This window comes from Artemia franciscana, chromosome 20 (assembly GCF_032884065.1).
Source record: "Artemia franciscana chromosome 20, ASM3288406v1, whole genome shotgun sequence".
In the NCBI taxonomy this organism is placed as follows: Eukaryota; Metazoa; Arthropoda; class Branchiopoda; order Anostraca; family Artemiidae; genus Artemia; species Artemia franciscana.
This window is the reverse complement of record NC_088882.1, coordinates 26,543,007-26,556,984: the sequence shown is the minus strand read 5'-3', so window position 1 is coordinate 26,556,984 and position 13,978 is coordinate 26,543,007. Positions and strand designations below refer to the sequence as shown.

At 34.2% G+C, this 13,978-nt stretch overlaps 1 protein-coding gene across 23 annotated transcripts in view; it reads right to left on the bottom strand.

Moving 5' to 3' along the window:
• The window catches only part of LOC136039967 (uncharacterized), a 146,916-nt gene that overhangs the window by 97,865 nt on the left and 35,073 nt on the right, over nt 1-13,978 (bottom strand). For 20 of the 23 annotated variants that reach the window (XR_010620605.1, XR_010620606.1, XR_010620603.1 and 17 more), the window contains one exon: nt 10,051-10,848. The exons of the other annotated variants lie outside the window; for them this stretch is intronic. Coding sequence is in view for 13 of the 20 variants with exons in the window: in XM_065724004.1 (XP_065580076.1) it covers nt 10,051-10,134 (84 nt within the window). In the remaining 7 variants the exon portion in view is untranslated. The remainder of the gene's footprint in view (nt 1-10,050; nt 10,849-13,978) is intronic. 23 annotated transcript variants of the gene reach the window in all.

The window sequence follows — 13,978 nt, the reverse complement described above, 5'->3', positions numbered from 1 at the left end:
TTTGATCCAAAAGTGGCTTGGTGCAAAAGTCCCCGAAATATTGGCAAGTAGAGATAAAATTTACCCTTGACTGGGCTGCCCACTTAATTCAACAATCTGTCTTGGCTTTTTTCTACAATTGGCCATGACTTCCACTTTTCTCCACAACTATTTGGACCAAATACTACCATTTTGGAACAACTCGGCAATGATTCCAATTTGGAGAGGAGTTTAGATGAACCATGTATGTTCCGACAGTCTGACTTCCCACCCCTTGGACAAAATACTACCATTTTGGAACAACTTGGCAATGATTCTAATTTGGAGAGGAGTTCAGATGAACCATGTATGTTCCGACAGTCTGACTTCCCACCTCTTGGACCAAATACTATCTTTTTGGAACAATAGGTCTTTTTCTGGAATTTTCTGCTTTGGATGCTGATATGCTTATAAAAAACAAAATTCTTTTCAACTTCAAAGAAATTTATAGGATTGCAGTTTAGAAAATTCTCGTTTTCTGACTATCAAAATTAATTATTCCATAGGCTAGTTTTGAATTCTTTTTAAGTTAATTTTTGTTAATATGCTCTTTGTTCTTAAAAAATGTTCTTTTTGCCTAACTTTGGATATATAGAGAAAAAGGACATTTTTCTCAATTCTTTTTTGGCCCATAAAAAGGTAATTTTAGCAAAACCAGGCCACATGAGTGGAGGTAGCCCCTCCATGATACCCCTGTCGGCTGAGCAGATAATACTCACTTCACAGTAAGTGAGGGGGACTTGGAAGCTAGCTAAAATAACCTAAAAACATAGACAAACCCTTTTTGAACCAGTTCATTAACAGCTGTTAAATTAACACTATCATGTTAACACTATCGAAAGATTCCCCTGAAAAATACGGTAAACAGTTGGTAGCAGCAAGCTGTACATAAGGAGCGACAGGGTTAAATAGTAAATTTTGTACCCCTAAAATTTCTGCGGCCAGGGCAAATGTCTCCCCCAAACCACCTCACAAGCTGCCTAATGCCAATTTGAAAAAAGAAAATTTTCGGTATAACCTAGACTGTATAAGGCCTTCTCTCCCATTTACCCTTTTTACTGCAGTGACTATTTACATTGACTATGATCTATTTGTATGAAAATTTCTACAACTTGCAGGATTTACAAAGCTTGGAAACGGATTTGCAAATCGTCATCGTTTCTAGCAAATTAAAATAAAGTTTTTTATTGTTTTAAAAAGTAGAGTTGCGAGAAAGAGTCAACCTTTAGCGCAAGGAGCGGGGTGTCGAGGAGGAAAAGCCCCTTTCATATAAGGAGTAATTTCTGTTCGTTTTAAGTTTTAATGTCGCTCCTTACTTTCATTTCAAAAAACTTTTTTTTATTTAATTTCTGAAAGTTTTTTAATTAATGCATGTCTGATTTTGGCTCTCCGTACATAAATTATTAAAATGAAATTTGCTATTAATTCTTTTTTTGGCTAAATGGCTTTCTCTTAGTTTTGATCAGACGATTTTGAGAAATAAGGGGTGGGGAAGGGGGCCTAGTTGCCCTCCAATTTTTTCGGTTACTTATAAAGACAACTAGAACTTTTAATTTTTAACGAACGTTTTTATTAGTAAAAAATATACGTAACTTAAGAATTAACTTACGTAACAAACTTTTATATTCTTATATTTTTGATTATATATATTAGGGAGTTTGTCCCCTTGTTAATACCTCGCTCTTCACACTAAATCTTAAGTTTTGTCCCAATTCTTTAAGAATGACCCCTGAATCAGAAAGGCCGTAGAATAAATAGTTGAAATTACTAAAAATACTATAGCATAAAGAGCGAGGTATTTATCTCCTCATAAATACCTAACTCTTTATGCTAAAGTATTTTTAGAACCCCTTATATGGGTAATAATCTCTGTTCGTTTTAAGTTTCAATGCTACTCTTTACTTTCAATTGAAAAAAACTTTTCCATGTTTATTTTTTCATTGTTTTTTTTTATAGTAATTTTAGAAAATTCTGCGCCCTTTTCATTGAATTTCTGTTCTCTCATGACATATTTCTCCAAGGAAAGATCCTCCCACATAGCCCCCTCCCCTCAACCCCACCCCCAAAACAAACAAAAAATCCCCTGAAAACGACTGTACACTTGCCAATAACCATTATTATATGTAAACACTGGTCGAAGTTTGTAACTTGCAGCCCCTCCCCCAGGGAATGTGGGGGAGTAAGTCATTCCCAAAGACATAGTTATTATGGTTTTTGACTATGCGGAACAAAATGGCTATCTCAAAATTTTGATCTGTTGACTTTGGAAAAAAAATGAGCGTGGGAGGGGGGGGGGGGTAGGTGCCCTCCAATTTTTTTGGTCACTTAAAAAGGGTACTAGAACTTTCGTTACCGTTAGAATGAGCCCTCTTGCGACATTCTAGGACCACTTGGTCGATACGATGACCCCTGGGAAAAAAAAACAAAAGCAAACAAACAAATAAACACGCACCCGTGATTTGTCTTCTGGCAAAAAATATGAAATTCCACATTTTTGTTGATAGGAGTTTGAAAATTTTGCTATAGGGTTTTCTGATACGCCGAATGCGATGGTGTGATTTTCGTTAAGATTCTGTGACTTTTAGGGGGTGTTTTACCCTATTTTCTAAAATAAGGCAAATTTTTTCAGGCTCGTAACTTTTGATGACAAAGACTAAATTTGATGAAACTTATATATTTAAAATCAGCATGAAAATCTGATTCTTTTGATGTATATTTTAGCATCAAATTTCCGTTATTTAGAGTTTCGTTTACTATTGAGCCGGGTCGCTCGTTACTACAGTTCGTTACCACGAACTGTTTGATAAAAAATGACTTCATGCGAATGACTCATGCATACAATGAAAAGGCTCCATACAATTATTCAGACAATAGGGCAGAGTGAAAAAAAGAAAGTTAATTTAACTAATTAGTTACTGTTTCTATTTTGATGCTTATTCAAAATATATAAAACTCATGAAATTTAACATTACCTGCTAGAAGTTACGTGCCTGAGATAATTTCCCCAAATTTCAAAAAGGAGGAGAAATACACCCAAAACATCAAGCGATATCCACGAAAATCACATCACCAGATTCAGCATATCAGAGAACCGTACTGTCGAGGTTTCATGATCCTCTATACAAAAATATCGAATTTTGTATTTTTAGCGAGAAAAAGATCACGAATGCAAGTTTTTTTTTTCAGGAGTGATTGTGTCAAACTAGTATACTAGAGGATCGGGACAGGGCTCATATGATTAAGTTCTAGTACCCCGTTCAAGTGATCAAAAACATTCGAAGACAGCTAACCCCCTCCCGTGCCCCATTTTCCCTAAGATCACCTGATCAAAATTTTAAAGTAGCTATGTTGTTCAGCATAATCAAAAGATCTAATAGCTACCCCTTTCAAGACGACTTTACCCCCCAGAGTCCTCAGGGGAAGGGCTACAAGCTATGAACTTATTATTACTAGCGTTTTACAAATTCCTACTGTAGAGGTTTCAAGCTGTCATTGGCAAAAATGAGACATTTGTATTTTTTACCAGAAGAAAGATCACGGATGCGTGTTTATTTGTATTTTTCCCAGGGGTGATCGAATTGAACAAATGATGCTAGAATACCAGGAGAGGGCTCATTAAACAAAATTTCTAGTGTTCTTCTAGAGTGACCAAAAAGCTAGATGGTCAACAGGCCCTGCTCCTATGGCCCTACCCCACCCAAAAGTTGTTCTATCAAAACTGTAGGATAGCCGCTTTGTTGAGCATAGTTGAAAGGTCCAATAGCTACGCCTTTGAGGATAACATGACCCCTCACAGCCCCTAGGAAGAGGGGTATATTTTATGAAATTTGCACACTTGTTTACGCATAGTTTTTCTTTATTAGGAAGCATACAGACATTTTTGGAGGGGGGTATTTTTCACAGGGATAGTTTTCTGTCAAGAGGTATGTTTTGAAAGATTCTTTACATTTGTTTAACTTTCTCTCTGTCGACTCAATTTTACATGTGGAGATGTTCCACGAGAATTATCCAAAGGAAATTATCAGCGGGGTTGGAACAGTATGAAGAAGCTTTTTGTGGGGAGATTTTCCTCGGAAAATCTCTGTTATCTTTTTGAATGAAAATCAAGTTGCCATGGCAAACTGTAGAAGAAAGACCAATATAGATAATTTAAGTCAGAGGCAAGCTGGCATAAGCCTTCTTGAGGATATTATATAAATGATATCTCTTTTTTCAAATAGAATTTTCCCAAGAATTCTCAGGAGAGAAAGGAAACCTGGAACTAAGAGAATAGGACGCGTTAGACCAATTTCTTTTGTGGTATACGGATGGCTTGACAAAACAATATATTCTGGAAGCCACAAAAAGAGATTTAACAAAGACTGTCACACAACTCACAAAACAAAGGACAAGCCGTGTATTATTCACAGTTGAATGATATTGATAACCCCCAAAACACTTGAAATGGCGAGATCCGAGAAATGAAATTTATCAATCAGATATTAAAAGGGACCCTTGGACCAAATGCTACCATTTTGGAACAACTTTGCAATGATTCTAATTTGGAGAGGAGTTTAGATGAACCATGTATGTTCCGACAGTCTGACTTCCCACCCCTTGGACCAAATACTACCCTTTTGGAACAACTTGACAATGATTCTAATTTAGTCTTCATTAAATCATTAACTACATTTTTTTTTTATTACTTTGCCCTATTGTCTGAATAATTCTATGCATTTTTTTTCATTGTTTAATCATTTTTTCATAGCCATCTAATTACTCAACCTTTCTATATTGAACTATTTATTCTGGCTGCATAGCAATAAGTTGATTTTAATCATATGTTTGTTTATATCCTGCGACACCTGTGATCTTCTCTCAGGTACACTTGTTTTGATGATCCAATTCATCTTTTTGGAAATGTTCCCAACGGTTAAAATCTTTTGGTGTTATTGCCAAAGACACGTTTTCATCGTTATCACGTGTTCTCATTTGTCAATGAATTTATTATTTCCTTATATTCAAATTTGTTTTGCATACAAAACACTTAATTTGTTTTGTGCTTTAAAGAGGTTCTAAAAAATAGGACTAAATAAATAAAATAAACTGCCGAAATAGATAAATAAGTACAATTCGCTAAAAAGATTGTTCCTCTGGTATTTATTTGAGTTTAATTGCTAGGTTGAACCCCACTGATTTTTTGGTTTCAGCCATATATTTTGATGGCTGAATATATATCTAATAATTTGAATCATACTGTTGTTAATCGCCATTACAGAAGTTAAATGCATACTGTGTTATCACGTAGGTAGTATTGTAGACCCCAAGATTTTAATTACAACCATAATTAAAATAGCGCTGTTGCGTGAGGCTCTTACAGTCAAGAAACACAGACGAATTGGGCTGTACAACCGTGAAATGGAACACGCAACATGAACGTGAACATAGCGATTGTAAAATCCCAAGATCATACGTCATCGGTTCTCTCTGCATCGATTGGTGCAAATATGTAAGAGCTATGCGGTTTGTGTATATAACGAAATGAAATTCGTCAAAACCTTCTAGTTGTGAAACTAACTTACACCAAGCAACAACACAATAGATATTAGCATGGATCCAAGTTTTGAATTAGAAATGCCTTTTGATGATATTGATGCATTTTTAAATGAAATTTCACCTCAAATCAGTGATGAAGCTTCTTCAAAGGACTTCATTGAATTGCAAGTGTTTAATGAATATAGTTACGAGATAGAAGATACGTGCCACAATATTGATGCATTTTTAAATGAAATCTCACCCCAAATCAGCGATGAAGCTTCTTCAAAGGAATTCACTGAATTGCAAGCGTTTAAAGAAAATCCAAGATACGGTTACGAGATACAAGATAGTGGATCAGCAATAGTTGAAAAATATGAAGGAGATGGCAAACGGACAAAACAGGAAAATTTGGCACAGAAGAAGAAAAAGAAAAACAGTCAAATGGACAAAGAAGACACGAAAAAGAAAAAAAGTAAAATGGACAAAATGGACAAAGACACGAAAAGATTGATTCAAAATCGAAAGGCTGCAAAAAAATTAAGGGACAAAAAAAAATCTGAGAAACTTATTTTGGAGAAGCAAGTTTTAGATCTTTTGCGGGAAAATCAACAGATGGAAGAAACAATTAAAGCTCAATCTCTACAAATTCAGCGCCTAAAAAATGAGGTCAGTATACTTAAAGGGACAAGGTAAGTATACTTAAATATTGTTTACAATTCCTTTTAGGCAGAAGAAAGGATCAAAATTGTGTGCTCAGCTATGAGAGAACTAGGAAATAAAAGGCTCCAAAATCCTTCTGGGGAGCTCAAAGGTTTTATAAGAATTTTCTAATTTAGATGCTGATATGCTTTCAAAAAACAATATTCTTTTCAGCTTCAAAGAAATTTACAGGATTGCAGTTTGGAAAATTCTCATTTTCTGAATATCAAAATTACTTATTCCTTAAGCTAGTTTTAAATTTTTTGTAAGTTAGTTTTTACATTGTGTTTTATTTTTCTTGAAGATGGTCTTTTTGCCTCAAAATGGGATATTTATATATATGTTTAGAGAGAGAGAGAAAAAGAACATCTTCCCAGTTCTATTTTGGCATAGAAAAAGGTAATTTTAGCAAAACCAGGCGACATGAGCGAAGATAGCCTCTTCGTGATACCCCTGTTAGCTAAACAGATAATGCTCACTCCAAAAAAGTGAGGGGGACTTGGGAGCTAGCTAAAACTACCAAAATATGAGGGAGTCTGCCCCTCCTCAACCTTCGGTCTTTATACTAAAATCTTAATGTTCTATAAAACTACCACGGTCCTTGTGTTTGAGCAGTCTCTAATAAAGAATTTACAAAAAGTTAAGCCCCCCTATGCCGAATAATTTCTGCTTGTTTTAAGTTTAATTGTTGGGGAAATTTTCTTCCAAACAGTTCGTGGTAACGAACTGAAGTAAGGAGCGTCCCGGCTCAATAGTAACGAAAACTCTAAAAAATAGAATTTTGATACCAATAGTTACATCAAAAGAATCACATTTTAATGCTGATTTTTAATATATAAGTTTCATCAAATTTAGTCTCTGTCATCAAAAGTTACGAGCCTGAGAAAATTTTACTTATTTTGGAAAATAAGGGGAAACACCCCCCATACAATGGCGGGCGGGAGGAGAAGTTGATGGAGGGAGGGGTTACGTGGAAGGATCTTTCCATGGAGGAATTTTTCATGGGGGAAGAGAATTTCAATGAAGACATTCAATTTCAAAGACAGACATGCAAGACATTCTAGCATTATTAAAAAAAAAAACAATTAAAAAATAAACGTGAAAAGTTTTTTCAACTGAAAGTAAGGAGCATCATTAAAACTTGAAAGGAACAGAAATTATTACGCATATGAGGATTTTACTCCTCGTAATACCAAGCTTTCCTTCCTCAACGTCCCGCTCTTTCTGTTAAAGTTTTTTACTGTTTTAAAAAGTAGAGTTAAGAGAAAGAGTCAAACTGTAGCGTAAAGAGCGGGGCGTCGAGGAGAAAAAGCCCTTTTCATATACGGAGTAATTTCTATTCGTTTTAAGTTTTAATGTCACTCCTTACTTTTAGTTAAAAAACTTTATTTTTCATTTAATATTTAACATAAATCAAAATAAAAACACCTATTTAATATATTTTTCATCGAATCGACCAAAAAGACACATTAATAGTAGTAATGCTCCTTGTTTTGTCAATAATATAAGTTAAGATTACCAAAAATTATATATTTATGTCGTCAGCCTATCAACTTTTCGTTTGTTAGCATATGAATCTAATTTATTTGAGCCATTCTAGCGATTAGAAAATAAAACAAGTTATTCAGTGTTGAAAACTTTAGCGTAAAGATCAAGGTATCAAGGTGGGGGGCAACCCCTTCATATGTGGAATGATTTCTGTTTTTTTATTGTTGCTCCTTTCTTTAAAGGAGTCTAATATTGTTTAGAAAAATTATGAAAAATATAAATATTATCGGAATCAGAAATTATACTAGAATTGAGGTATCGGGTTGAATTGAACCTCCCTTCTCTTGTATTCTAATTTATAATTTTCAATGTATTTAGTTTATACTTGGATTCGTCAAACAGAAAAAAAAAGAATCTACAAGGAAATTAGAAAAGTTAGTAAAAGAAAAAAGAGGAGGTACACGGTTCATCTCCCCTTAGGTTTTACGCCCTCCCCCAAAAAAGATATTGTTAATGTAAGAAAATTAAAAGTATAATAAAAAACAAAGAGAGTGGTAAGCCAAAACTGATGGTTTATCCTGCACCCTCTATCAGATGAAGGGGAAAACCATCTCGGCTGATTCCAGAGAAACGCTGTTATGATAAAACAAGGGTATACACAGCGGTCTCTTCAATGAGAATTAAGGCACTGTAAGACTAGAAACAATTAATTAAATTAATTAATTAATTAATTATAAATAATAACATTAATTAAGAAACAAATCAATTAAAACAAGTCATAACAATAACTAATAGTCATTAATTATCACTTTTTTAAACATTAAATCCAGTTATATTCTTGTTGAATTGCGTCAACAATTGCATTACAAAACTACATCCTTGGTTATGATTACTGGATCTCTGATAGATCTCGTTAAAGAATAAAATCTATTTTTTTTTTACTCATATTGTAAGTTTTTAGCTCCCAACATGCAGGCAGGATTAAATAGATTAGGACAGGGTATTTTGTGAGACAGAACATTAGGATAGAGTTTCTCTCTCCATTTTACTGCATAAATCCATGAGGAAATTTGCAAGACCCCCCCCCCTCTGGTAAGTGAATCTCATAAATATATTTGACTTAAAACTTCAGTGTTGTTTTTGGGAGGAAGGTTCTTTAGATTAACTAGATTCAAAGACCAATGAGGGGAGGAACACAAGTCTAGGTATATCCTGATAAAAGCATATGTTAACGTATTACACTTTAACTAGACAAACCAAATCACTTTGACCTTGTTTGTTTATGAATAGGCCTATAGTTTACTATACTGTATAAGCCTTAAGCAATGATTAAGTAGTGAATACTTACTGTTTTTAATGGAATTAAATAAATAAAATAATATGCATGATAACAAAATAATATAAATAATATTTATAGCATTACTAGCTGTTGGTGGCGCTTCGCGCCACCCCAACACCTAGTTGGTGGGGGCGCTTCGCGCCCCCCCCAAGCCCCCCCGCGCGCGTAAGTCGTTACGCGCCATATTAGTTACGCGCCATTGTAGTTGTGTCCCTATGTCTCATCTGTGAATATAGATATATATATATATATATATATATATATATATATATATATATATATATATATATATATATATATATATATATATATATATATATATATGGTTTTAACTACGTAAAACTTGCGAATATACAACATTCTTTGCTGTCCCATTGTCTGTGCATATAAATAGATTGTCAGGTTTACCGACTCTTGAACATGCAACATATAATGGTCCATGGGAAAACAATCCGTATTCAGATCTATACCTGATCAGATCTATAGGTTCTTTAGATTAACTAGATTCAAAGACCAATGAGGGGAGGAACACAAGTCTAGGTATATCCTGATAAAAGCATATGTTAACGTATTACACTTTAACTAGAAAAACCAAATCACTTTGACCTTGTTTGTTTATGAATAGGCCTATAGTTTACTATACTGTATAAGTCTTAAGCAATGATTAAGTAGTGAATACTTACTGTTTTTAATGGAATTAAATAAATAAAATAATATGAATGATAACAAAATAATATAAATAATATTTATAGCATTATATAAATATATATAAATAAATATATATATATATATATATATATATATATATATATATATATATATATATATATATATATATATATATATATATATATATATATATACAAATTAATGATATAAATTGACAATATTATAATAAATTAATATAAAATGTTAAATAAAAGAGTGATAAAATAATTCAACATAAATGAACAAAGTCAAAACTACTCATAAAACCAAAAAAAAATTACCTCAAGCGATGGTTTCCTGAGCTTGATTGTTGTCTTCATGATTCCAATATCCTTAGTCTGTTGGCAGTTTAATCCAATTATCATACTTTTACACTCTTTACACTAGATTTTCCCTTCTCTACAATTTACACAACTCTATCACCATCAACAACTACTTTGCGAGATTTCTCTAACAGGATTTCTTCAACCAAAATAGAACCACCACTAACACCATCTACATTATTTTCGTGAGGTTTATCCTTTGTCCTTTTGAAGTTTGTTTTTTGGTTTTTATTTTTTGTATTTTTTGAGGCCCTTTATTAGGTGTTTTTGTATCATTTAAAATTTGGATTTGCTCACTAGCACTGTACACAACAGGTTTTTGAACTTCTTCAACTTAGTTTTCCGTATTCACTTTACGACTCACAGATATTTTAGAACTACATTCAACTGAAGGAGGCTAAGGGAGCACCTGTTCAAAAGGAGGCTCATTCACTGTTGTCAAAGTTTACGTCTGAGGTAGATGACCATCCATTTTATAGACATTTACCTTCTGACATTTGGCAATTTACATTTTCACATTGTTTTGTACAACTTGCACTGGTGAGCCAACAATACTTGGATCCACAATTGAAAGATATTTGTGTGAAATCTGCTCATGTATTTGTGCTGGGAGTGTTGAGTCAGAGATGAATGAATGGCAGTTTGTGACATTGGACTTTTCCGTGAAGTCCCTACACTTAAAGTAACAGAGGCAAGATATAGTGGCGAAGGTCCTGGAGACTGCACTGGAGCATATGAGCTCATTTGCTCCATTATCTAAAAGTTCAAGTTAAATAATTCAAAACAAAATAAAGAAACAAAAGAATAAGTAATTAAAAAAAAATACTAATTAGATTCATCAGACGTTGGACTTTGATCTAGAATAATCTTCCTGGAGAAGTTATCCCAAAAAGTCTTTCCGTTAGCTCTTTCAGAAGAAGGTTCATTAGTAGACTAAAACCTTGATAAAGGACTAGTGACAAATATCTGACAATACCTTGGACCACAAATATAGGAATGAAAAAAAATCATATACTATGCATACTAAAATAAAAAAGGAGATATAAAACACTATTAAAAGAGAAGCTGTGCAAAATATTTTTGCTGATATATCAGCTGGATATGGCGCAATTCAAACAGCCGTGTTTATTCTGCAATAAAAACTGAAGTTAAAAGCTTTCAAACAAAAAAAAATTCCAAATGCTTATTTTAAACCCGTTTTATGCTTGACTATTCAAGATTGAGGGTTTGAGTCAATAAAACAGAAACAAGCAATTTATTTGCTCTTAATTATGAAGCCAAAAAGTACAGATATTAAAGCTATTAATGGAAGTATTACAAAATACTTTTGTTGAAAATAGCTGAAAAGGCATAAAACTTTTTAAGCAAAAATCGGCCGGTTTATTTAAAAATCGAAAAAAACTTTCAATTCAATATTCTTTCGAGTCATTTTGAACAAAAAGTAGTAACTAATTGCCAGGGACAAGTTTCAGATTAGTTTCTTAAAACGAACAGAAATTACTCTGTATATGAAAGGGGCTTTTCCTCCTCAACGCCCCGCTATTTACGCTAAAGTTTCTTACTGTTTTAGAAATAGAGTTAAGAGAAAGAGTCAAACTTTAGCGTAAATAGGCCAAATTAATGCTTGCGTCAGAGCTCAAATTCCCCTAAGCTAAAGCACGTTTCCTGTGCACAACGTGAGTTCTCTAAAAGCAAAAGCATAAAAAATTATGGAGTAGGGGAGGCAAAAGTGTTTACTTCATGAAAATTTTTTGTTTTAGGAAAATTTTCACCAAAAATTTTCGGAAGATTCAGGTCCGAGTAAGATTAGTGTCCCGTACAACTCATACCCTTTAATTCCTTCGAAAGTGATTTTTAACTAAAAATATAAAAGAGTTCATAATTTCGTGAGCAGTGAATAAAATAAAGAACTAAAACCTCAACAGCTTTAAAAGGTGGAATGGGAAAAGTCCGTCAGTTGGTACCCCATTTCCCTTTTTTTTCAATTATACATTCACAAATGGTATTTTTAACACTTTTGACCTCGCCTAGGGTGCCAAAACACTTCAATTGCTCCAATGCCGGGTCAAAACCATGTTTTTACTGAAATATTGGTACTTAAAAAAAAGTTAGATATATACTGAGATGCCAGAAATAGACATTGAAACGACAGTAAAGATGTTGAGGAACAATTCTATATTTGTTTGGTACAATTAAAAATTAATTATCTTGATAGAATTAAAAATTACAATATTGAGGAACAAATTTGTTTGGAAAGATTTGGAATAAATTGTTTATTCCAAAGCGGCTTGGGGCTTTTGGGGGCCAAGGGGCTTGGCCCCTTGTTAATACCTCGCTGTTTATACTAAAGCTTAAATTTTGACCCAATTCTTTAAGAATGACCCCTGAATCATAAAGGCCGTAGAATAAATAGTTGAAATTACTAAAAATGCTCTAGGGTAAAAAGCGAGGTATTTAGGAGGAGACGAGCCCCCTTATATGCGTAATAATTTCTGTTCATTTTAAGCTTTAATGCTGCTCTTTACTTTCAGTTTAAAAAATTTCTTCGTCTGTATTTTTTCATTGTTTTATGGCACTTGGTATTAGCCAAGTGACATATAGCAATCGCAAATTCTGTCGGTCTGTCTGTCGGTCCCGGTTTTGCTACTTTAGGGCACTTACAGGTAAGCTAGGACGATGAAATTTGGCAGGCGTATTAGGGACCGGACCAGATTAAATTAGATATAGTCATTTTCCCGATTTGACCATCTGGAGGGGAGTGGAGGGTCGGTTAATTCGGAAAAAATAGAAAAATGAAGTATTTTTTACTTACGAACGGTTAATCGGATATTAATGAAATTTGATGTTTGGAAGAATATCGTGTCTCAGAGCTCTTATTTTAAATCCTGACCGGATATGGTGACACAGGGGGGGGGGGGGGGGTTGGAGGGGAAAACCTAAAATCTTTGAAAACACTCAAAGTGGAGGGATCAGGATGAAACTTAGTGGGAAAAATAAGCAAAAGTCCTAGATACATGATTGACATAACCGGAACGGATCCGCTCTCTTCGGGGTAGTTGGGTGGGGGGATAATTCTGAAAAATTAAAAAAAATGAGGTATTTTTAACTTACGAACGGGTGATCGGATCTCAATGAAATTCGATATTTAGAAGGATATCGTGTCTGAAAAATCTTATTTTAAACCCCGACAGGATCTGGTGACATTGGGGGGAATTTGGGGGGGGGGCTAAAATCATGGAAAACGCTTAGAGTGGAGGGATCGGGATGAAACTTGGTGGGAAAAATAAGCAGAAGTCTTAGATACGTGATAAACATAATTGGAACGGATCCGATCTATTGGGGGAGGGGAGGGTTAATTCTGAAAAATTAGAAAAAAATGACGTATTTTTAACTTACGAAGGAGTGATCAGAACTTCATGAAACTTAATATTTAGAAGGACCTCGTAACTCAGATCTTTTATTTTAAATCTCAACCGGATCCAGTATCATTTGGGGGGGGGCAGCTGGGGGGGGCGGAAATCTTAAAAAATACTTGAAGTGGAGAGATCAGGATAAAACTGGATGGGGAGAATAAAAACGAGTCTAAGATACGTGACTGACATAACCGGACCGAATTCGCTCTCTTTGGTGGACTTGGAGGGGGGAGGGGTAATTCGGAAAAATGAGGTATTTGTAGCTTACGAACGGTGACCAGATCTTAACCAAATTTGACATTTAGAAGGATCTTGTGCTTTCAAGCTCTTATTTTAAATTCCGACCAGATCCCGTGACATTGGGGGGAGTTGGAGGGGGAAACCGCAATTCTTAGACAACGTGAAAATTGGGGTATTTTTATCTTACAAATAGGTGATCGGATCTTAACGAAATTTGATATATAGAAGGATCT